The sequence below is a fragment of the Patella vulgata genome, chromosome 1 (genome assembly GCF_932274485.2).
Source record: "Patella vulgata chromosome 1, xgPatVulg1.2, whole genome shotgun sequence".
Taxonomy (NCBI): Eukaryota; Metazoa; Mollusca; class Gastropoda; family Patellidae; genus Patella; species Patella vulgata.
The window spans coordinates 12911290-12935480 of NC_065879.2; the positions used below are offsets into that span (position 1 = coordinate 12911290).

The 24191-nt window shown below is 38.3% G+C and overlaps 2 protein-coding genes across 6 annotated transcripts in view; one reads left to right on the top strand and one right to left on the bottom strand.

The window, feature by feature from the left end:
* LOC126808649 (GTPase IMAP family member 7) overlaps nucleotides 1-12507 on the bottom strand; it is a 50873-nt gene extending 38366 nt beyond the window's left edge. For 3 of the 5 annotated variants that reach the window (XR_008788232.1, XR_008788228.1, XR_008788227.1), the window contains exon 1: nucleotides 12368-12507. The gene's annotated coding sequence lies outside the window, so the exon portion shown is untranslated. The remainder of the gene's footprint in view (nucleotides 1-12367) is intronic. The other 2 variants (XR_007674703.2, XM_050533554.2) reach the window with 2 other exon arrangements.
* A 2844-nt stretch (nucleotides 12508-15351) lies between these two features.
* Nucleotides 15352-23149, top strand: LOC126808660 (GTPase IMAP family member 7). Its single transcript, XM_050533583.2, has 4 exons — nucleotides 15352-15503; nucleotides 16958-17050; nucleotides 19518-20220; nucleotides 20644-23149. Exons 2-4 carry the CDS (start codon nucleotides 16981-16983, stop codon nucleotides 20798-20800), a joined length of 930 nt encoding a protein of 309 aa, XP_050389540.1. The 5' UTR covers nucleotides 15352-15503; nucleotides 16958-16980; the 3' UTR covers nucleotides 20801-23149.
* Nucleotides 23150-24191: the final 1042 nt, after the last annotated feature.

A 24191-nucleotide genomic window follows, 5' to 3' on the forward strand; every position in this document is an offset into this window, starting at 1 on the left:
GATTAAACAATACTGATAAAATGAAGGAAAACAGGCTGGAATACATGATACATGAGTTAATAATATATGAGTTAATATTAATAATCTAATTAATATACCGTATGTTAAATAATAAAAATATTGAGACAAACAAGATGAAAAACAAGGTATAAAGAAGTTAACTACAGGTATTTAAGTTGTCAATCATAAAGTCAAGTTAACAGTACTACCGGTAATGAAAAGAGTAACACTGTAAAAACTTCAGAACAGAAACAGGTGAAAAACAGTTATAAATAAGTTGACAGTAATAAATATATGTTAGCTATATTAATAATATTAGTATAAAGTAATAATGGAAAAAGTAACTTTATATAAATAAGTCAATAATATTAGTTAAAAGTTATGGAAAAAAAGGTAAGAAAAAAACATTGAAACAATACATAATAAGTTAAAAACAATGAAAAATGTAACTTGTTATGAAAAATGTAACTTAAAATAAAATAATGAAATAGAACTGATCGAAAACTGTTGCCACATCAGGGTTTCATTGTCACATTTTACTTTAGAAATTATCATTCACAGTCTGCTATCACGGCTTAATTATGAGATCCCCTGCCTCATAATCTTCAGCAAGTTTATAAACATAAACAGCTTTATCCCTTTTATATACTACATTATACCACTCATTGTACCCAGGCACACCTCTGGCTCTTTGCTAGTACTCTCATCGCTTAGCTTCTGTCCACATTCCAATGTGTCTTCTACTAGTTCTTCGGTTGGGGGTAATGTCTCTTCAGAACTACTAGTAGACCTATCCATTTCTCAATAATTAAAAAAAAAAACCTAAAAATAAAAATATAGAAAAGTACTCCTTATTTCTTTTTGTCCCCCGCCTTTCGAAGAAAGCAGGGGACTATTAAAATGGGTTCGTCCGTCTGTCTGTCTGTCTGTCTGTCTGTCTGTCCGTCTGTCTGTCCGTCTGTCTGTCCGTCACACTTTTTGGGACACAATAACTCTCTTCCTAATTGAGCTAGAATGTTCAAACTTGGTGTATGTGTTTATTAGGTCAATGCCTTGATGGAGTTCGAAGATGAGCATTTTCCGCTTAGGGTAAGCAGAGATAAGCAATTTGATTGGTTGATGCTTTGGGACACGATAACTCTCTTCCTAATTGGGCTAGAATGTTCAAACTTGGTGTATGTGTTGATTAGGTCAATGCCTTGATGGAGTTCGAAGATGAGCATTTTCCGCTTAGGGTAAGCAGAGATAAGCAATTTGATTGGTTGATGCTTTGGGACACGATAACTTTTAATTGAGCTAGAATGTTCAAACTTGGTGTATGTGTTTATTAGGTCAATGCCTTGATGGAGTTCGAAGATGAGCATTTTCCGCTTAGGGTAAGCAGAGATAAGCAATTTGATTGGTTGATACTTTGGGGCACGATAACTCTCTTCCTAATTGAGCTAGAATGTTCAATTTTGGTGTATGTGTTGATTAGGTCAATGCCTTGATGGAGTTCGAAGATGAGCATTTTCCGCTTAGGGTAAGCAGAGATAAGCAATTTGATTGGTTGATGCTTTGGGACACGATAACTTTAGTTCTAATTAAGTGAGATTGATGAAACTTGGTGTATAGTTTCATTACAGTAATACCTTGACTAAGTTTGATAATGAGCATTTTCTGCTCAGGGTAAGCAGAGCGATACGCAATTTGATTGGTCGAGACTTTGGAAAACAATAACTCTCCTACTTTGATTGTTAGACTATAAGTAAAGATATACTGTTTGATTGTTCAATACTTTGTAAAAGATAATTTGTGATAAATTTATATGTGTCCTCTAATTATTTTCCTATTTCGGCGGGGGACATCAGCCTCACTGTTGGCTTGTTTTTATTGGGCTTTATTATACCATACAATTCTGAGCTATGTTTGTTTTCGTAAAAAAATCAACTGCACAATCTTAGAAAGTTAAAATTCTTCCTATGATCACTCATTATTAGCACGTGTGTAACTAACGGGTGTCTAACGGTACATTTGACACGCCCCCGCCATTACAATATGGCCGACAGAATTTCGGTCACATGGAGTAAAATTGAATTTTACCAATGTTCACGTCCACTTATGGAAATAAATGAAGATGGATCTTATAAAGGGATATTTAATCCATATTTGAGCAGGTTTTTTTTCGCTCCGCATCTTCCACGAAAAAAGTTACAAAATTTCAAACTTTTCAATCGGAGAAAAAAAATATTCTTACCTTGCTACGAGTGATAAATTTTGCATGCGGAGCAACCTTGACCTCTTAACTAACTGTTTTCGGTTGAATGGAACCGGTATCGATTGCAGGTAACCAACACGAGGCCGTAATGCAAGGCTAGCTTTTCGCGAAAAAATAGCGCCATATTTGTGACTGCCAATTAAGAAAAAAGAGTTACGTCCCTTTTTCGGTTGGCACACGCTAGTATTACTATAAAATCAAGACAGAGTCTTACCTGCTGGTCCTAGTCGCGGGTTTCTTGCAATTATAAGTATTTGAACAACGGTGTAGCGCCGATTAGCTAATAATAATTAAGCACGATTTCAGAAAAATTAAGACAGATTCATTAGATTGCTGAATTAGCGGAACACTTTTAGAACACATCAAAAAAAATTTCTTTGTGGCGCCATTATATAAATAGACTTCCGGTGCAGTCAGTGGCAGTAGTTCTAAATCTGACTGTTTTAAACGAAACGAATTATTATATACATAGAAGCAATATATACATGCTAAATTAAATACACGGTTTTATTTTTTGTAAAAATTTACAAACCTGCGGTCTGGTATTCTATGTGACCATTATAATTTTTTTTAAAATATCACGGCTAAAGCACCCTGTTGATGCTAACTTCACTACATCTATCTAACTGAATGTCGCTGATATAATATCAAAGAAAGAATTTGTCGCAATGACTAAAGTATAGATACTTCTTCTTAGTTAGTTGTATTTTACGTCCACTTCCACCGAAGTGATATCGCAGACAAAAAGTATAGATAACTTGGAGAACCATTATATCAATAAGTCGATTATGAGATACACGTGGATGATCAATTAAATTTGATTGGTTACTTTTCAGTTAACCAATACTGTCCAATTTCGATTACATCAACCAATTACATTATTAAGAGTTTTACTCATTTTTTTTGTTCATTGTACATTGAATCAATTTTCGAAAACACCAGGGTGCTGAAAATCACATGTACACTATATATTCATTTGATCTATCAGTTTATTGGGTCAATAAAAAAAGACAGACATTTTAACTTTACAGACAACTTAACATCAATTAACATTCAAGTCTGTCTGGCAATTGTCTGATTAATTGGTACTCACACCCTTCCAGTGAAGAACAGCATGTGATTTTCGAGATGTGAATTAAGCCCTTTATTACTTTTCTTAAAACTTGACGACTCCCGAATTCAGACTTTGTATGGAGTTTTTTTTTTAAAAAGAAAACAAATCTTGGAAGGTACACATTACTTGTGTTAATGATATGAAAAAAACACAAGATTTTATAAATCGACACAAGTTTGTGTTAATGCAATGCAAAACAACACATAACTTGTGTAGATTAGTTTTAACACAAGTACTTGTGTTGAGATCCAACACAAGTGTTTTTTCAGTGTATGATATAAGATTTAGGCTTAACACGTAGCTTAACACGTATTGACACATTTTGTCTTGAGCTAAGATGTGTGAATCTTACATCAATAAATACAAAAATATGACTAAGTCGAAAGTCGACAAGACGGTATACAAGCCAAAATGCAAGTCGAAAAGTAGAAATTAAGAAAAAACGGGGGGCGCTATTATCGCGGTGTGTTATTTCTTAATTTCCTATTTTCGAGTTGATTTTGGCTTGTATACCGTCTTGTCGCCTCACATTTTGTCGTAACTTCTACTTTTCGACTTTCGTTTTCTGAAGAGGCGAAAAGTAGAAATTATGAATGGTAGTTATAGGCTTCCATACGTTACACATTATCCGGAAATACAAATATCCTTTGATTTGTCTTATTCGGTCGACATTGGCAGTCCTAATGTCCCGCTTACTAATATGTCGTTACGAATGCACTGCAATCTTCCAAGAATGGTGCCTACAAAGCTTCGAAAAGTTTACGATATTTGGCTACGTGTTTACGGAGTATCTAAAAATTCCGAAACTACAGCTACAGTGTTTAAATATGTTGGTAATTACATCAATATTGCCCAGACTACTGTGTATTATAAGTGTACACTTAAATAACTTACAGTGAATATAAATGATGTAACTCTCATTTTAATAGTACGATACAATATTTCAATTGTTAAAGATCCCTATGCCGGCAGGCCGGAGAAATAAAATTGAACAAAATATTAGTCCTGAGAAATATTAAATTGTTAAAGATACAAAAGCTCAGATTTCATACATTTGCAATTTAAGATTTCTTAGCATGTAGAGTTAGTAATTTGATGTCCAGTAAATTGACTTCTGACCGCAATACCTACATATTATTTACGTTATGTATTGATTAGTCTTTTCCAAAACGATTACTACTGCAAAAAGGCGTCATGTGAATGGTTTACACGGAGCTATAACGTACAAATTACCCATGAAGTTCTAAGTCAATTAATTCAAAGACATGTTTTTATTTTCAACAACTAACTTCACACAAAATCTGGAAATCTGGTTCACATTAATTTATAGAAGTGTGAAGTGTCTACACATTTAAATTTATCTTTATTCATTGATTGATACTCTAAATTTCTCAAACAGACTAAATGATTGATTTATAAGAACGTTTATTTTTGTTGTACATGTGCCATAGGTCATATATTTGGATGGTTGGCATTCGTTATAATTCTTGAATAAATTTTATGTTTTAAAGTATAATGTTGTTTCCAAAGTTTATTGTTGCTGCAAACAAGATTAAGTATACATCTAACAACTCTTAACAGTACCACCGATTAGCTTCGACCTAACCAAACGCTCCTATATTGTATTTATTGTATGGCAACGTGAAGTTGGCACGTTATTCGGGATTCCCGAATCCCGAATACCGTGCTGGCTCGTTATTCGGGATTCGCCAATAACGAATAACGAGCCAGCACGTTATTCGGGATTCGCCACTAAAACAGAACGACCTACGTTGCATCCGACCATTTCCTCTCTACCCCCGACCGTAGGGGTAAGTGAACGATGGGTGACTGACTAACAAGGAGACGACCGTTTGTCGAGCGACTAGGTTGTTGTCTGGTTTCGAATCCCCGGTTGTACGTGGCAAGGAATAGGGTCGCCTGTCTAACCTCGTGGGTTTTCTCCGGGTCTTCCGGTTTCCACCCACTGCTAAAGACCCCTACGAGCAAGCGAATTATTGAACAGTACCACCGATTAGCTTCGACCTAACCAAACGCTCCTATATTGTATTTATTGTATGGCAACGTGAAGTTGGCACGTTATTCGGGATTCCCGAATCCCGAATACCGTGCTGGCTCGTTATTCGGGATTCGCCAATAACGAATAACGAATAACGAGCCAGCACGTTATTCGGGATTCGCCACTAAAACAGAACGACCTACGTTGCATCCGACCATTTCCTCTCTACCCCCGACCGTAGGGGTAAGTGAACGATGGGTGACTGACTAACAAGGAGACGACCGTTTGTCGAGCGACTAGGTTGTTGTCTGGTTTCGAATCCCCGGTTGTACGTGGCAAGGAATAGGGTCGCCTGTCTAACCTCGTGGGTTTTCTCCGGGTCTTCCGGTTTCCACCCACTGCTAAAGACCCCTACGAGCAAGCGAATTATTGAACTCACCTGTTGTATTTCCGAATCCTGAATAACGTGCTGGCTCGTTATTCGGGATTCGGGATTCGCCACTAAAACTGAACGACCTACGTTGCATCCGACCATTTCCTCTCTAGTTCCGGGGGGGGGGGGGCGAATGTTCAAGCACGTGCGCGCTGTATAATTAAGCCTGCCATTGAGTCAACTTGCATGGTTTCGAATCCCCGGTTGTACGTGGCAAGGAGTAGGATCGCCTGTCCAACCTCGTGGGTTTTCTCCGGGTCCTCCGGTTTCCACCCACTGCTAAAGACCCCTACGAGCAAGCGAATTATTGAAATAAAATTAAAACTATATGTTAGTCTCGACCTAGTTTGTGTCGAGTGAACGTTAAACCTCATTTTTTTTCTCTATCTGTCTCTCTATGTCTCTCTGTCTCTCTCTCTCTGTCTCTCTCTCTCTTTCTACCCCCGACAGTAGGGGTAAGTGAACGTTGGATTCCCGATTAACAAGGAGACGACCGTTTGTTGAGCGAATAGGGTGTTGGCTGGTTTGTTGGCGTGCATGGGGCAGTCATCTCCAGCAATCACCTGTTGTATTGCTGAATCCCGAATCCCGTGCTGGCTCGTTATTCGGGATTCGCCAATAACGAATAACGAATAACGAGCCATTATGTTATTCGGGATACGGGATTCGCCACTAAAACAGAACGACCTACGTTGCATCCGACCATTTCCTCTCTACCCCCGACCGTAGGGCTCCTTGTTAGTCGGTCACCCAACGTCCCACTTACCCCTACGGTCGGGGGTAGAGAGAGAGGGAGAGAGAAATTTGAGGTTAAACGTCCACTCGATACAAACTAGGTTATTCGAGACTAACATATAGTTTTAATTTTATTTCAATAATTCGCTTGCTCGTAGGGGTCTTTAGCAGTGGGTGGAAACCGAAGGACATGGAAAAACCCATGAGGTGGGACAGGCGATCCTACTCCTTGCCACGTACATCCGGGGATTCCAAACCACGCAAGTTGGCTCAATGACAGGCTTAATGATACAGCGCGCACGTGCTTGAACATTCGCCCCGCCCCCACCACCCCAGAAGTAGAGAGAAAATGGTCGGATGCAAAGTAGGTCGTTCAGTTTTAGTGGCGAATCCCGATTAACGTGCTGGTTCGTTATTCGTTATTCGTTATTGGCGAATCCCGAATAACGAGCTAGCACGGGATTCGGGATTCGGCAATGCAACAGGTGATTGCTGGTGATGACTGCCCCGTGCACGCCAACAAACCAGCCAACACCCTATTCGCTCAACAAACCGTCGTCTCCTTGTTAGTCGGTCACCCAACGTTCACTTACCCCTACGGTCGGGGGTAGAAAGAGAGAGAGAGAGAGAGAGAGAGAGAGAGAGAGAGAGAGAGAGAGAAAAAAAAATGAGGTTTAACGTCGACTCGACACAAACTAGGTCATTTCGAGACTAATATATAGTTTAATTTTATTTCAATAATTCGCTTGCTCGTAGGGGTCTTTAGCAGTGGGTGCAAACCGGAGGACCCGGAGAAAACCCACGAGGTTGGACATGCGACCCTACTCCTTGCCACGAAACCACGCAGGTTGACTCAATGACACTCTTAATAATACAGCGCGCACGTGCTTGAACATTCGCCCCCCCCCCCACCACCCCGGAAGTAGAGAGGAAATGGTCGGATGCAACGTAGGTCGTTCAGTTTTAGTGGCGAATCCCGAATCCCGAATAACGTGATGGCTCGTTATTCGGGATTCGCGAATCACGAATAACGAATAACGAGCCAGCACGTTATTCGGGATTCGGGATTCGGCAATACAACAGGCGAGTTCAGGAGAGGACTGCCCCGTGCATGTCAACAAACCAGCCAACACCCTAGTCGCTCGACAAACGGTCGTCTCCTTGTTAGTCGGTCACCCAACGTTCACTTACCCCTACTGTAGGCGGTAGAGAGGAAATGGTCGGATACAACGTAGGTCGTTCTATTTTAGTGGCGAATCCCGAATCCCGAATCCCGAATAACGTGATGGCTCGTTATTCGTTATTGGCGAATCCCGAATAACGAGCCAGCACCGTATTCGGGATTCGCGATCCCGAATCCTGAATAACGTGCCAAATTCACGTTGCCTTATTGTATTGTATATATCATTGTATTTTCAAAACCAGATTGAAAGCCCGTCTGTTTATACAACACTACGTCCTTCACTGTCATTGTACCACGCCTTTCATTCTCCATATGTGTGCCCCGCTTTACCCAGCAGTGCTCCCACCAATTAGACCCTCCGAGAATGCACATATCTCTCCACCCTTCACCATAAGACTAGTCTAGCAATGTTTCCTTACCAACATTCCATATAATTGTTCCCTATTATACATTATAAATACTAGCCTGTCCAGTGGCTATCTTGTCTGCCTAATGACTGTATTATATAATGTACTTGTTTGCTTAATGGCTATATATATATGCACTGGTCTGCCTAATGACTGTTATATACTATTCAAAAAAAGTAGGGGATATTTGATTTTGGGGGCATAATACTAAAATATGCAAATGACTACGAAAAAAGTCACTATAGAACCTAACAGAAGAAACATTTCCAGTTACATGTGACGCCCAAACGCACCAATAGCTACCGTATGGAATGCAGGTGATGCTTGGGATCATCATGGGGGTCCAACCCAAGATTTGCACGACTCTGGCTTTGAATGTTACAGTCATTGTGGCATTGAATTCCAGGGTGGAAACATCAGTTTAATTGTTTTAGTGACCAGAAAACAAATTTTGATATGCGTCGGCTTACCCAAAATGAAAGGTTACGTGCCCTTGGCATGCTACAGATCGGCACAACACAGGCGGTTGTGGCGCGGACGATGAATGTTTCTCAGTCTGTCATAAGCAGGCTATGGTCCAGATACCGTGATACACAATCTGTACAGGACAGACCACGCTCAGGTCGACCAAGGGCGACAACTCAAGCCCAGGATCGATTTATCCGTACCTTGGCCTTGAGAAATCGTGTAATCACAGCAAATCAGATCAGCGCTCGTCTTCAAACAGACACTGGTGTGAGAGTGAGTGGCCAGACGATTCGGAATCGACAGCATAGGGGTCACCTTCGCGCCCGACGTCCTCGCGTGATCCCTTGTTTGAGAGATCATCACATTCAGGCAAGACGTCGTTGGTGTAGGTATCGTCAACACTGGGATAATCGACGCTGGAGCAATGTGATGTTTTCAGATGAGTCAAGGTTCACTGTTGATTTTTTGGACAGACGTAGGAGGGTGTGGCGTCGTCGAAACGAGCGCTTCCAAGACGTTAACGTCATCAGACATGATCGATTTGGGGGTGGTTCTGTTATGGTGTGGGGAGGCATCACTGTTGCTGGAAGAACGGCTTTACATGTTGTTGCAGGGCGTGTTACAGGCCAGTACTACCGGGACAACATCTTGGCAGTCCATGTTGTGCCGTTCGCACGACGTCATGGCCGCCGTTTCATCTTCCAGGATGACCACGCAAGATGTCACAGGGCCAGGATCGTTACAGGTTACCTCCAACAACAGAACATCACCACATTACCTTGGCCAGCACTGAGTCCCGACCTCTCCCCCATCGAGCATGTCTGGGACATGCTTGGACAGAGGTTACGTCAACGTCAACAACGTCCTGCCAATGTCCAAGAACTTGCTGCTGCGTTGCAACAGGAATGGGACAATCTGGACCAAAATGACCTTAGACGTCTCATTAGGAGTATGCCACGTCGGATCAATGCTTGTTTGGCAAACAGAGGAGGATTTACCCGTTACTGACTTGGTTGTGATGCTGTGGTAACTTTGCTGTTTGACCCCGGGTATCATTTTACCCGTATAATGGTCAGTCTGTGCCTTACTTAGTCTAACGATCGTTTGGAATAAATCGATGAATGTGAACTTCATTTCATTTTGTCATTTGTTTCTTCGTCAGTTTCATTAGGTGACTTTAATAACACTTAAAAATCAAATATCCCCTACTTTTTTTGAATAGTAACAAATATTAGGCAGACCACCAAAAATGTATATTTTTTATTTTTGAGGATTTTTTTTTTTTTCGAATTTCGGATATCAATTAAACAGTCCTAAAGGTGTCATTTTTAAAAAATTTATCTTCAAAAAGTAATAAGTATGGATTTTCACAAATGTCTACCTAATGCCCAAAATATAATACGGTCTGCCTAATGCCCAAATCATATATATATATATATATATATATATATATATATATATATATATATGATTCAATTTTATTTCAATAATTCGCATGAGAGGAGAGGTCTAGCAGTGGGAGGAAACAGGAGGACCTGGAGAAAACCAACGAGGTTGGACCGGCCACACTACTCCTTGTCACGTACAACCGCCGAACCGGGGAATCGATGGTGAAATTGAAAACCACATCAATAATTCGCATGAGAGGAGAGGTATAGCAGTGGGAGGAAACAGGAGGACCTGGAGAAAACCAACGAGGTTGGACCGGCCACACTACTCCTTGTCACGTACAACCGCCGAACCGGGGAATCGATGGTGAAATTGAAAACCACATCGTACGTGATATGGTTGGAAAATACTATTTCAAATACAAGCTAAACAACATTTGTGGTTTAGCTTATATTTGAAACAGTAGTTCAATTTGCAAATCATGTCACGTTCAATGTTGTTTTCAATTTCAACACTCCGCCAAACCATTCAACCGGACGAAGAGCGTGTCGTTGGTATCAACATAATGGCCCCGATCACACGGTGGCGACACCAAACGACACCAAACGACGCCATAATGATGGTTGCTAAGTAGAAGTATCAAAATTCTAAGTTTGTTTGACTTTCATACTTAACATGTAAAGCGACAACAAAGTAGACATTTTTCGTCTTAATAATAGAAATAAGATGAAACATAATTAAAATTTACATTGAACAAATAAAGAAGTTGGATTATATATTGTCTTCATTTAGAAATTACATGAATATAAGTTAGAAATTACATGAATAGAAGTTAGAAATTAGACGATAGCATGTTAGAATTTTGAGTCTAATATACTGCCATACAGGTGATGTCATATATACTCATAGTAGTACATACAGGTGATGTCATATATACCCCATATAGTACTACATACATGTGATTCAAGGAATTAAACTCAAATATGTGAAAAACCCATTAGGGCGGTAAATCAATTTAAGAAATCAGAACAGGATTTCCCAGTTAGGTCACTCGGTCTAACTGAATAGTTACTTGCGTGCAATAACCTTGAGAAAAAGGTACTTGCGGCCAAATTGTTGAGAGGAAGCTAAAGTCTCCCCCCCCCCTCCCACACTCTGCTGGGCCTGTTAGCCTAGTTCGATTCAAGAGGATGTGTTACGTATATAAACTGCCGACCAGAGTAGCTAACATATTTGTGATCCAACACAGAAATCAATTTTAAATTATATAAATACTGCTAGGTGTAATATGTGTGTGGGTGGACTTCATTAATGTGTAGGATTTTAACAAGTGTCACGAACGTCGATCGTGAAAGAGGGGTGTGGTAGGTATTCTTTAAGAAGAGGTGATTCATAATTTATGTAAACGACAAGGAAGCCCACTTCTGTAATCAGTGCACTTTAAAGCGCGTCAAGCCCATACTCAATATCATCCAGAATTTACGATATTAAAAACATGAATTATTGGTCCATTTGAATGTATATTGATCCATTCAGAATTATAGAGACGTTGTTATCTTATCGTGAAAATTTTAAAACAATGTGCTAATAAAAGGGCGTATGGCTGTATTTTGGGGAGCTTGAAATAGACAAAAATGGTTCTAAAAGCACATATTAATGTAATATGAATCTATGTACAGTGATTAATATACAATTTTTTGAACAAAATATTGTAATTTCTTCTCAATTACTTTTGTGTGTGTGTGTGTGTGGGGGGGGGGGGGGTAGCGCGTGTGCGTTGTATCATTTGTTCTGTCATTGAGTAAAATGGCGTGTTTTCGATTCCCCGGTTGTACGTGACGACAAGGAGTAGGGTCGCCTGTCTAACCTCGTGGGTTTCCTCCCTCTGCTAAAGACCCTACGCGCCAGTGAGTTATATAAATAAAATTGAACCATATGTTACTCCCAAAATGACCTAGTTTGTGTCGAGTGGACTTTAATTCGTGTTTTTAATTTTGAATATTATCGAAAATATTGAGTTAGAGACTTAGCTCCTTTAATATGAGCTAATCAAATTAAATTAGGCTAGTCATTACAAATTTGTATCTGTAATTTATTCAGTAACAATGGTAATTGTGCATAGAATGACCGGTAATGTCTTGTTGGTTTATAGTATTCAAGAAGCCCAGAAAGATAATGGCGGGCCATAGTATTCAGGCATTTAAACACAAGTATATATAGAGCTAGATTTAAAACGGTGGCCTACTATAACATCTTGTGGGTTTAAAGTATTCAAAAAGCTCAGAAAGATAATAACGGGCCATAGTATTCAGGCATTTAAACACAATTAGAGCTAGACCTATAAAGATAGCCTACTGTAGTATCTAAGACCAAAAAACTCACCTCGATTTATGATTTTCCTTGAAAATATCTTCTAAACTCATCAAAGACTACACGAAACTATAATGACACGTCTCGGGATGTCCAAATATACGCCAGATGCAGGTAAATCGTTTGAGGAAAAGTGAAAGAAACTACGTGTACAAGCAATTCACGGAAAAGGAGGGGCATAATAGATCAATAGATTACATTCAGATAAATAAAAATTTCGACACGCTTTATATTCAGAGCTGTGATTAATTCCTTTTTGGTTTTCTTTTCTTAAATACATGACAGAGATGCAGGTGTGTCTTTTAATGCAAAGGTTTTTTTTTTGTTGTTTTCTTTTTTTGGGGGGAGGGGGTCAAGAATTTTTTTAAAAAATATAAATAATGAAGTAAAAAATACAGTCTTCGTCTTATTATCTAACTTCATAAATATATGTATAGGAAAGTTTTCTCAAAATTCGCAGTCGCTATCTCAATTACAACTATTATAAAATAATAAAATATATTATTAGTTCATACGACTCTCCTTTATAAACAATAGCAATTGCTTCTACCGGAAGTAACTTGTAGTACTTTGCGATGTACAACATAATTCATCGTCCAATGACAGCTAATGCTAGGGTGCCCCATGTGCCGAAAATTTTCCCTACTAAAGTGGTACTCGACAAGGTGAATGTACACGCTTCAGGTTTGATTTTTGTCTTAATAATAAGTAATTACTCCACCAATCCTCAGGTCTGACATTCAACAATTCGTCGTGGCATGCTCCTAATCAACCGTCCAATCACGATTTGGGGCAATCTGACCCACTCCTCTTGCAGTGCCACGGCCAATTCTTGCAGTGTTGTCGGCTGACGTTGACGTCTCCCGATGAAATTAAACGTAACACACTAAAGCAAAGATACGCTAAACAGTAAAATCTTATGCAAGAACCCTTCCTTGAAGTGTCAAATTTGACAATGATCCCCTCCCACGTGTATGGCGCTTTTCTGTGTCGCACATGCAGGTCAGTGGTTCTGTTGGGGCGATAAGTTCTTCATCTGTGAACATACTCACAAAGCACATCAAGTGTCCATGACTATTTACCATGTCACAACCTGCATAGGTATTTGTATTTCAATATCCCCTACTTTTTTGAAGAGTATATACATATATATATTGTGGTGTAATTATCGAGCTATTTGGAGATATTTATATATGGTGGGGCACCCTACTACTGCAGGGTCAGTTATCCATATGCGGGAGGTTTAACATCTGGTGGTTACAACACGTCGGCTCGCCAAGGGCATCAGTATTTTCGTTTAGAATTCGTCATTTTCTTTGTTGACATATTCTTGGGATTTCTTTTTAGAATAGATGACCTATTACAAATATTTATCGGTAAATGTTAAGCCGTGGTCATAGTTTTTTCAAAAATGGATGTTCCAACCTCGTGGGTTTTCTCCGGGTCCTCCGGTTTCCCCCCACTGCTAAAGACCCCTACGTGCAAGCGAATTATTGAAATAAAATTGAACCATATGTTAGTCCCGATATGACCTAGTTTGTCGAGTGGACGTTAAACGATATGCCTATACATGCCAATGTATGTATATAAACTCCCGACCAGTGTAGCTAGCATATTTGTCAGCCGGCGCAGAAATCAATTTTAAATTGTATAAAAGCGGCTGGGTGGACTTCTTTAGTGTGCAGAATATTAACAAATGTCATCGACATCGATCGTGAAAGGGGGTGTGGTACGTGATGAATCATAATTTACATGAACGACCGGGTAACAGTGTACTTGAAACGATGGCCAACTATAGCATCTAACACCAATCAAATCAACTCAATTTACGAGATTAAAACCTCTTCAAAACCCATTAAAGACACACGACCCCATAAAGGCACGTCTCAGAGTGTCAAAATACGTCATATATGCAGGTATACGTCCTTTGCTGCAAAGTGAAAATAAATACACAAGCAGATAAATCTTACATAATGGGAAAACATAACGGATAATAGATCAAAAGAAGAGTTGTTAAATTAAGGTATGCAGATTAATAAACATTTCGACACACAACATATTAATAGTTCTGGTTAATCCCACAGGTAAGTCCTTTCAAGCAAACTGAAAGTAACTACGTGTCCAAGCAATTCACGGAAAACCTAATCGATAATAGATCAATAGAAAGGTTTTTAAAATAAGATACATGCAGATTACTAAGCATTTCGACACATTAAATATTTATAGCTCTGGTTAAACCCGTTTTGATTATATTAAATACATGACAGGTATACAGGTATGTCGTTTCATGTAAAGTGAAAGTAACTACGTGTACAAGCAACTCGCGGGAAAACTTCGGGAATAATAGATCAATAAACTTGTTTTCATAATAAGGGTACATGCAGATAAATAATCATTTCAACTCATTAAATATTTATAGCTCTGGTTAATTCCGTTTCAATTTTCTTAAATACACGACAGATATGCAGGTAAATCGTTTCATATGGAAAACCGAACAGCTTCTTATTCATAGTCCTTAATTCTTAGTTCTTCATTCATAGTCCTTAATTCTTAGTTCTTCATTCATAGTCCTTAATTCTTATTTCTTCATTTGTTGTCCTATTTCGACATTTGTACACTAAAATTAAAATTTGTATCTTAAAATCAATATTTGTTTTACAAATCAGACATTATCAGATTTGTAAAATGTATTTTTAATTTAATTGTATTTTAATATATAGTTAAAATTTATTTTCGAAAATATTGATTTTAAGGTACAAATGTTAACTTTAGTGTACAAATGTCGAAATACGACAACAAATGAAGAAATAAGAATTAAGGACTATGAATTAAGAACTAAGAATTAAGAACACCGAATAAAGAGCTGTTTGGTCTTCCATAGTTTCATGCAAAGTGAAAGTAACTACGTGTACAAACAATTCACGGGAAAACCTCAAGGATAATAGATCAATAAAATTGTTTTCCAGTTAAGTTACATACAGATAAATAAACATTTCGACACACTCAATATTTATAGTTCTGGTTAAACCCATTTTAATTTTATTTGTGCGAAGCGGTCCTCCTGCATATATAACTGGCTTATAATTTTACATTCTGAGTCGTTCATTTTTACAGCTGTGTTGACTTACCTGCTTTCAGATTTATTCAGGTGAGTTGTTTATCTTGAATAGTATAGTGGTCTACGCTATAAAGTCGGTATTTAATTGTATGTAATAGTTTCGCTGCTCATCAATACAATTATGACGTTTACTAAAGATCAGCCTAGATAAAAAGTAGCCTAAAAAATCTATAGAACACTTCCGTCTGGGTCAAAAATACAATCATGGGGATTGTTTTATTCGATTGATATGTGGGGTGATAATATAATATGGGTCTGTCTGTCTGTCCGTCCGTCCGTCCGTCCGTCTGGCTGTCTGTCCGTCACACTTTTTGGGACACAATAACTCTCTTTCTAGCATGTTCAAACTTGGCCGTGTAGGTGTTTATTAGGTCAATGCCTTGATGGAGTTCGAAGATGAGCATTTTCTGCTCAGGGTAAGCAGAGATAAGCAATTTGATTGGTTGATGCTTTGTGGACACGATAACTTTAGTTCTAATTAAACGAGAGTGCCGAACCTTGATGATAGTTTCATTACATCATTACCTTGACTAAGTTCGATAATGAGCATTTTCTGGTCAGGGTAAGCAGAGCGAAAAGCAATTTGATTGGCCGAGACTTTGAAACACGATAACTCACCGTCTAATTGAGCTAGAACGTTCAAACTTGGTGTAGGTGTTTATTACGTCAATGCCTGGATGGAGTTCGAAGATGAGCATTTTCTGCTTAGGGTAAGAAGAGAGGTAAGCAATTTGATTTGTTGATGTTTTGGGACACGATAACTTTAATTAAGTGACAGTGATGAAATTTGATGTATAGTTTTATTACATCAATACCGTTGACTAAGGTCGATAATGAGCATTTTCTGTTCAGGGTAAGCAGACCGATAAGCAATTTGATTGGTCGAGACTTTGGAACACAATAACTTCCATTCTAATTGAGCTAGAATGTTCACACTTGGCGTAGGCGTTCATTAGTTGAATGTCTTGATGGAGTTCGATGATAAACTTCGTCTGCGTATGGCAAGCAGAAATAAGCAATCTGATTGGTTGATGAAACTCCGAGTATAGAATCATTATATCATCACCTTGACTAAGTTTGATGATGAGAATTTTCTGCTTACGCTAAGGATCAATAAGCAATTTGATTGGTCAAGACTTTGGAACATAACAACTCTGCTTTTAATTGAGGTAGAATGTTTAAACTTGATGTTGATGTTCGTTAGGTGAAATGTCTTGACTGAGTTCAATGATTGATATTTCGAGCTAAAGCTAAACAGAGCTAAGCAATTTCATTGGTCGATGCTTTGGGTCAAGATAACTTTGATTCTATCTGATAGAGAGTGATGAAACTTAGTGTATAGTTGATAATCAGTTTGATTGCTTGTTACTTTTGAAAAAAAATAAATGTGCGATTAATTTATATGTGTCATCTATTTATTTTGGGAATTCGGCGGGGGACACCAGCCTCACTGTTGGCTCGTTTAAATTAGATTTGTATTTCAGGTATTGACAGCTAATGATTTAAGATGTTGATGTACCAATTGGTGATTTTGTGTCTTACGGTTTTAGCTAAAACTTACGGTGTTCTCTATAAAGGTAAAAGTTTTTAAATTGAGTGTGTGTGTGTGTGTGTGTGTGTGTGTGTTGGGAGGGTGTCGAGTGGTCTAACGCGTGATCCCTTTCTGCCATCGCCCCTGCCAAGACGTCTGTACACGTTTGCTTGTGGACACTCTACGGGCCACAAATTGTACCCGTAAAGTTTATATTCCAAAACATCTCGGATTAAATCGACTTGGGCACGTATCGGACCGGCTAAATCTATTTGTTAAGGCCAGCTCAATTGTCGTCAAGGTCGCCGAGATGTAAATAAGGTTAGGGCATGTGATTGTTGGCAAGATTTGTAGCTTAGGGTTAGGGTAAGCATTAGGGCTAGGTCCAGTGTTAGGGTTAGGGTTGAGATTAGAACTAGCCCTGTATACTTCACGTGACCTTTGACCAAACTAACCTATCGGACTGTAACCTTCTAAACGGTTGCTCTCGATTATACGAAAAATCACGCGTTTAGCTTGTGAGCCCACTAGAGTTATTCGATTTTAAGTACGGTCCAAATATATGTTCATTACACAACAATCGCAGATGAGTTCAAATTTCGTAAAATTCGGACTTACACTTCCCGCTAAAATGCCCCCCACCCCTTTCCGCAGACAGTACCAAAGCATTTAATACATATGTATAAACCAAGGTTGTGAACTCGAACCTGCCTTTTGAGCAAATGTGAAATATGTACAAAGTTTGTGGAACCTCCAAAGACCACATTATCTGTCCCATTCAGATGAAACTTAAGGGTCAATTGATCTTGGATGAGTTCGATTTTAGTCCGCATCATGTAAACCATCTAACCAAGTTATGCTACTACCATCTTAGGAACATCAGCAGCATCCGTCATGTTAACGACAGAATCCACAGCAACCCTTGTACGATCATTAATTTTATCAAAATTAGATTACTGTAACAGTCTTCTTACTGGCATTTCATCTGAATTATTACAAAAACTACAGAAGATACAAAATTCTGCAGCCAGATTAGTTTCCAAATCACCAAAACGTTCTAGTATATCTCCAGTACTAAATCCTCAGCATTGGTTACGCATAAGTGAATGGATAGAATTCAAAATTTTAACAGTTGCGTATCAGTGCCTTCATGGAAATATGCTCCTTCGTATTTAAAGGAACTTGCTAATCCCTACCAGTCACTGAAAAAGTTTGGTTTTAAATCATTTGAAGTTTCAGCGGCTGTGAAGTGGAATGCCCTCCCGTTAGCTTTAAAATCTGCTCCAACATTTCAAATCAGCATATCTTTTCAACATTTCATTAAATTTTCATGGACAACAAAATTTCGGCGGGCTTAATACAAAGCGAATAGCATAGATCGATGAAATATAATTTCACATATCTTTGTAAATACTGAACGGACTCATATTCCTTTTAGGGGATCACGTGGCTAAGTGGGTAAGACGCTAGCTCGCTAGCCTGGGGGTCGGGTGTTCGATCCCTGCATTGGCCGAGAAAGTTCATCCAGATTTTCCGGCGTGGTTCTCCCTTGTCAGTGATGCAGGACGGAGGGGCTGACAAGGAAAGCTGTCTAGTCGTTCGGATGGAACGAAAAACCGAGGTCCCGTGTACACATTGGCGTGCACGTAAAAGATCCCTTGGCAGTTGGAATTCGATATAAGAGTAGGCCGTAGTGCCGCTGTCCGGGCAAAATTTCCCTCATAGCACACTGTATGGCGTATGCCCGTCTTCATTAGCCCAGGTTAGGAGCAGAACAGTAGGACGTTAAACCCCATTTCATTTCATTTCATTTCATTTCCTTTTAGAGATTCCTGTCGAAGCCTATAACTACCATTCATAATTTCTATATTTCGCCTCTTCAAAACAAGAAAGTCGAAAAATCGAAAAGTAGAAGTTACGACAAAATGTGAGGCGACAACTCGCTATACAAGCCAAAATCAACTCGAAAATAGGAAATTAAGAAATAACACACAGAGATAATAGCGCCCCTCGTTTTTTTCCTTATTTCTTATTTTCGACTTGCATTTCCTATTTTTGCTTGTATAGCGTGTTGTCGCCTCACATTTTGTCGTAACTTCTACTTTTCGACTTTTCGACTTTCGCGTTTTGAAGAGGCGAAAAGTAGAAATTATGAATGGTAGTTATAGGCTTCCATAGATTCCCCTGTTACCATATTGTAGTTTGCTAAGTGATTCTTATAGCGCTAAATGACGGATCGGGACTCTAATAAAACACCATTTTTCATTGATTAGCCTATATCAAGGACAGACACCAAATCATGTATTGCACCGTGAAGATACAGGGCAGTACTGGGCTCGCCACTTTGTCACAAACACACCCCCTCCAACTTCATCCCAATTTCACCCCCCCCCCCCCAAAAAAAAAACAACAAAAAAACACACCCTTCGTTTCTCTGCTGGTTTACTTGTAGTCTACGATTTGCTTTGAGCGCCCCTGATTACTATAATTTAATGTATATTTTTATCATTTAGACCAGGATGAAGTACGGGTAGTTCTTGTTGGGAAAACCGGTGTTGGGAAGAGTTCCCTTGGTAATGCTCTGTTGAAAATGGAACTTTTTGAAGCACATGGTGGTTTTAAGTCTGTAACCGAAAAATCTACAAGGGCATCAGCCGAAGTTGATTTTCCTGGATTCGGTAAAAAGAACTTGGTGGTCGTAGATACACCCGGATTATTTTGTACCAAAAACGCAAATGATGTCACCGCTGAGGAGATCGGTCGGTGTGTTGAGATGTCGTTACCTGGTCCGCATGTCTTCATTTACGTCATCAGTGGCAGCGAAAGATTCACAGATGAGGACTTTAACACGTTTGTCCAGTTACAAGAAAGATTTGGTGGTGACGTCTTTCGTCACTTGGTCGTTGTTTTCACCAAAGAAAAACCATCTGAATTTACAGACGAATTGGAAGATATTCTCGAAAAGTGTGATAAACGGTATGCATATATCAACACGAAAACACCCCAAGGTCGTCCCACAAAGGAAGTAGACGAAATTTTGGAATTGATTTTGAAAACTGTTCAAATGAATCATGGTAAACACTACACAAGTTTTATGTATAAACAGGCCGCAAAGCGCAGGGAAGAGGAGAAGATAAGAAAGGCACAAATGGAAGAGCAGCAAAGAGAACTGGAATATGTACGTAGAAGAAATGCAGAAATAGAAGAGGCCAAGAGGTAACTTTATTATTGTTGTATTTATTGTTTTGATCTAATATATTATATATATGTTTATTATTTTTTTAAATTTATTATTTGTATATGTTTATTATTTTTTTAAATTCATTATTTGTATATTCTTATTTTATTAATTTATCATTTGTATTCTTCTTATTTTTATATATGATTTTATATTCCTACTATTTTGATTTAATATGTTATTTTTTTTATTAATTTATGATTTATATTATTAGTAATTGTTTATATTATTATTATCATTAATTTTTTTATATTATTATTAATTAATAATTAATATTCGTTTTGATATTTATCAATTATTTATATTTTTACTAGTTTCAAGCAAAACTCTTACATAAATAAAATATTTAAAGTATTGCCTGTCATTTATGTTTCGAATATTTTTCTTTCTTTGTTCTTTAGGCCTTCCAAATTGTCATCCTATGTTTTAATGGGGCTCGGTGGTGCTGGGGCCATGCTTACTGGAGGTATTCCAGGTATTGTAAGTGCAGCCGCAGGTTTGACAGGTTTGGCAGATTTTACAGGTTTGGTAGATTGGTGTAGTAAGTACATATACTAACACATCTAGAAATGGGCTGACTTGAAAGTTCCAGAATGTATTTGTATTCAACCAGTTAATCATAATGTAGTCAGGGCCATATTTTCCCAGAAAATATCAAATTTCTCACGGTGCTTATTTCGATTTGTAATAAGGTAGATACAATTCCCGGCATTTTCCATTCATCTGCTGAACCACTGGCTTTTTAGCATGCATATACATATACATTTGTAAAGCTGAAATGTGTCCTACAACTAAGTACAAGGACCTAACCAATATCTTTGGACCTATTAGTGAGTGTGGTAGTGATTATTAATTGAAATAGAGGCGATAGGATAAATTGTCGGAAGGGAGATAACTACTATAGATTTTAGTTTAGTTTATGACATGTTTTAAGCGTGCACTAAAACATTTTATGACAGATTTTAAGCACGCACTATATCATTTTATGATACATTTTAAGCACGCACTATATCATTTTATGATACATTTTAAGCATGCACTATAAGATTTTATGATAGGTTTTAAGCATGCACTATAACATTTTATGGCAGGTATTAAGCACGCACTATAACATATTATGATGGTGACATTTTAAGCATGCACTATAACATTTTATGATAGTGACAATTTATGATAGGTTTTAAGATAGGTTTTAAGCACGCGCTATAACATTTCATGCTAGGTTTTAAGATCGGTCTTAAGCACGCGCTATAACATTTTATGATAGGTTTTAAGCACACACTATAACATTTTATGGCATGTTTTAAGCATGCACTATAACATTTATACATGTGGTTACATGTTGTTTTATCTGTATTTATCGTCTTATAGTATTTTAATCTTTTGCCTGTTGTTTATTGCTTGCAGTGTCTGTGTAGTTTGCCGTGTCCGCAGGTTTGTCTATCGGTTCTGTCTTGCGTTTAGTGCGGATCTCAGCATATAGTATTATAATAATATATCTTATCTAGTATAAAATAACTATATATTTTGTTTTAGAGTTATGGGGAATGATATCCCAGTTATACAATCAATATTATTACAGACAAACTATTTGGATTGATTAAGAATTGTTTAAAATTGTTTAAAAGAAAATGTTATTAATTTATTAATTTACTACGTTTCGATTCATTTTTCAAACCATACAGTTAAAACATCAGTTTTTGTCACCACTTACTACCCGTCACTTGAAAATTGCTTTTGCCTTGATGTTATAATTTATAGAAATAACAATTCATATAGAAATATTTATTAAAGTGAATCAAGGATTATTTTGGGTTTGATTTTGTAGGGGCTTCACGGCAGAAAAATAAGGTTGTGTTTTAATGTCTATGAAATTTTTTTTTATATATACTCTTCCAAAAAAGTAGGGGATATTGAAAAATACCTATGCAGGTTGTGATATGATAAATAGTCATGGACACTTGACATGCTTTGAGAGTATGTTCACAGATGAAGAACTTATCGCCCTAACAGAACCACTGAGCTGCATGTGCGATACGCAATAGCGCCATACACGTGGGAGGGGTTCATTGTCAAATTTGATACTTCAAGGAAGGGTTGGTGAAAACTACCGCTTGCTGGTTTATACTATCCATGTTTACTTTCCTATCGGTTCTTGCATAAGATTTTCTGTTTAGCGTATCTTTGCTTTAGTGTGTTACTTTAATTTGATCGGAAGACGTGTTCGTCGCCGTCAACGTCAACCGACAACACGGCAAGAATTGGCCGTGGCACAGCAAGAAGAGTGGGTCAGATTGCCCCAAATCGTGATTGGACGGTTGATTAGGAGCATGCCACGACGAATAACTGAATGTCTGAGGATTGGTGGAGCAATTACTCATTATTAAGACAAAAATCAAAAACGTCCATTTTCACTTTTGACAATGTATCTCTTTGCAAGTGAAATGGGGCCGTCAGATAAGCCGCCCATATGAACTGTTTATGTTCATGTGTAGGCAATTCGCCTGTTATTAACATACACTGGTTACCTCTAATAGAAACAGCAGTGCATTTCCGCAGTTTGTATTGTTTCTGAATATCCCCTACTTTTGTTGAAGAGTATATATAGTCATAAAGTAATGGGTAATTGTAATTAATTACTTTTGATGTAATGGGTAATGGTAATTAATTGCATTACTAAAAATGAGAAAGTAATTGTAATGATTAAATTTAAAAAGTAATGTGATGGAAATGTAATTAATTACATTGGCAGTGTAATGGCCCCAGCCCTGCTTTGTTGACCAGAAATCATTTGTGTTATTTTGAGTTAACTCTGTAAATATTCTGTTAATTTTGACATGTGTTTATTAATAAAATACTTAATTGATAGTAACTTTGGTATTTAAAAATAAATGATGTTTCACCGATCCTACTGGAATTTGTCCTCATGTATCTAGCTCAATTCACCCAATATAGAGAGCTCCATGACAAATGCCGCGTGTACAAGTTTACGTGCACGTAAAGGAACCCTTTCTATTCGGAATTCAAGAAGGAACCCTTTTCAGTTGGAATTCAAAATAAGACTGCCAGACAGAATTCCCCCCATACACTCCATGGTTTATGCCCGTCTTCATTATCCCGGTTGGTGCAGAACAGTAGGGCGTTAAACTCTATTTCATTTGATTTCCCTGGCGAATGGACACTCGAGTTGAAAACACCCAGGAAATTCTGCACACAGCACCGCCATGATGGTCAAAGTGACTCAGTGATTAAGAGGTTGGCTCTCTAACCTGGAGGTCCCGTGTTCGATATCGGCGTTCATGGCCGAGAAAGTTCATCGGGATTTTCCGGTGTAGCTCCCCCTTGTTAATACCTGGCAAGGAATAACGTATAGTCATTCGGATGGAACAAAAAACAGCGGTCCCGTGTACACATTGACGTGAACGTGAAAGAACCCTTCATTAGCTCAGTCGGAGCAGAACAATAGGACGTTAAACCCCATTTCAATTCTATATTTTATATAAAACACCTATATTTTATATAAAACGTCCACTCGACACAAACTAGGTCATTTCGGGACTAACATGGTTTAATTTTATTTCAATAATTCGCTTGCGCGTAGGGGTCTTTAGCAGTGGGAGGACCCGGAGAAAACCCACGAGGTTAGACAGGCGACCCTACTCCTTGTCACGTAAAACCGGGGATTCGAAACCACGCCAGTTGATTCAATGACAGGCCTTATGATACAGCGCACACGTGCTAACCATTCGGGGGGGTTGGATGGCTGAATGGTTAGCGTGTGCGCGCTGTATCATAAAGTCTGTCATTGAGTCGACTGGCGTGGTTTCGAATCCCCGGTTGTACGTGGCAAGGAGTAGGGTCGCCTGTCCAACCTCGTGGGTTTTCTCCGGGTCCTCCGGTTTCCTCCCACTGCTAAAGACCCCTACGCGCAAGCGAATTATGTAAATAA

Bases quoted from the DNA above. Each gene is read 5' to 3' on its own strand.
- LOC126808660 (XM_050533583.2), top strand. From the start codon at position 16,981: ATGTTGATGTACCAATTGGTGATTTTGTGTCTTACGGTTTTAGCTAAA. The intron at 17,051-19,517 runs GTAAAAGTTTTT...TTTATCATTTAG, and splicing joins TTACGGTGTTCTCTATAAAG to ACCAGGATGAAGTACGGGTA. The intron at 20,221-20,643 runs GTAACTTTATTA...TTTGTTCTTTAG, and splicing joins GAAATAGAAGAGGCCAAGAG to GCCTTCCAAATTGTCATCCT.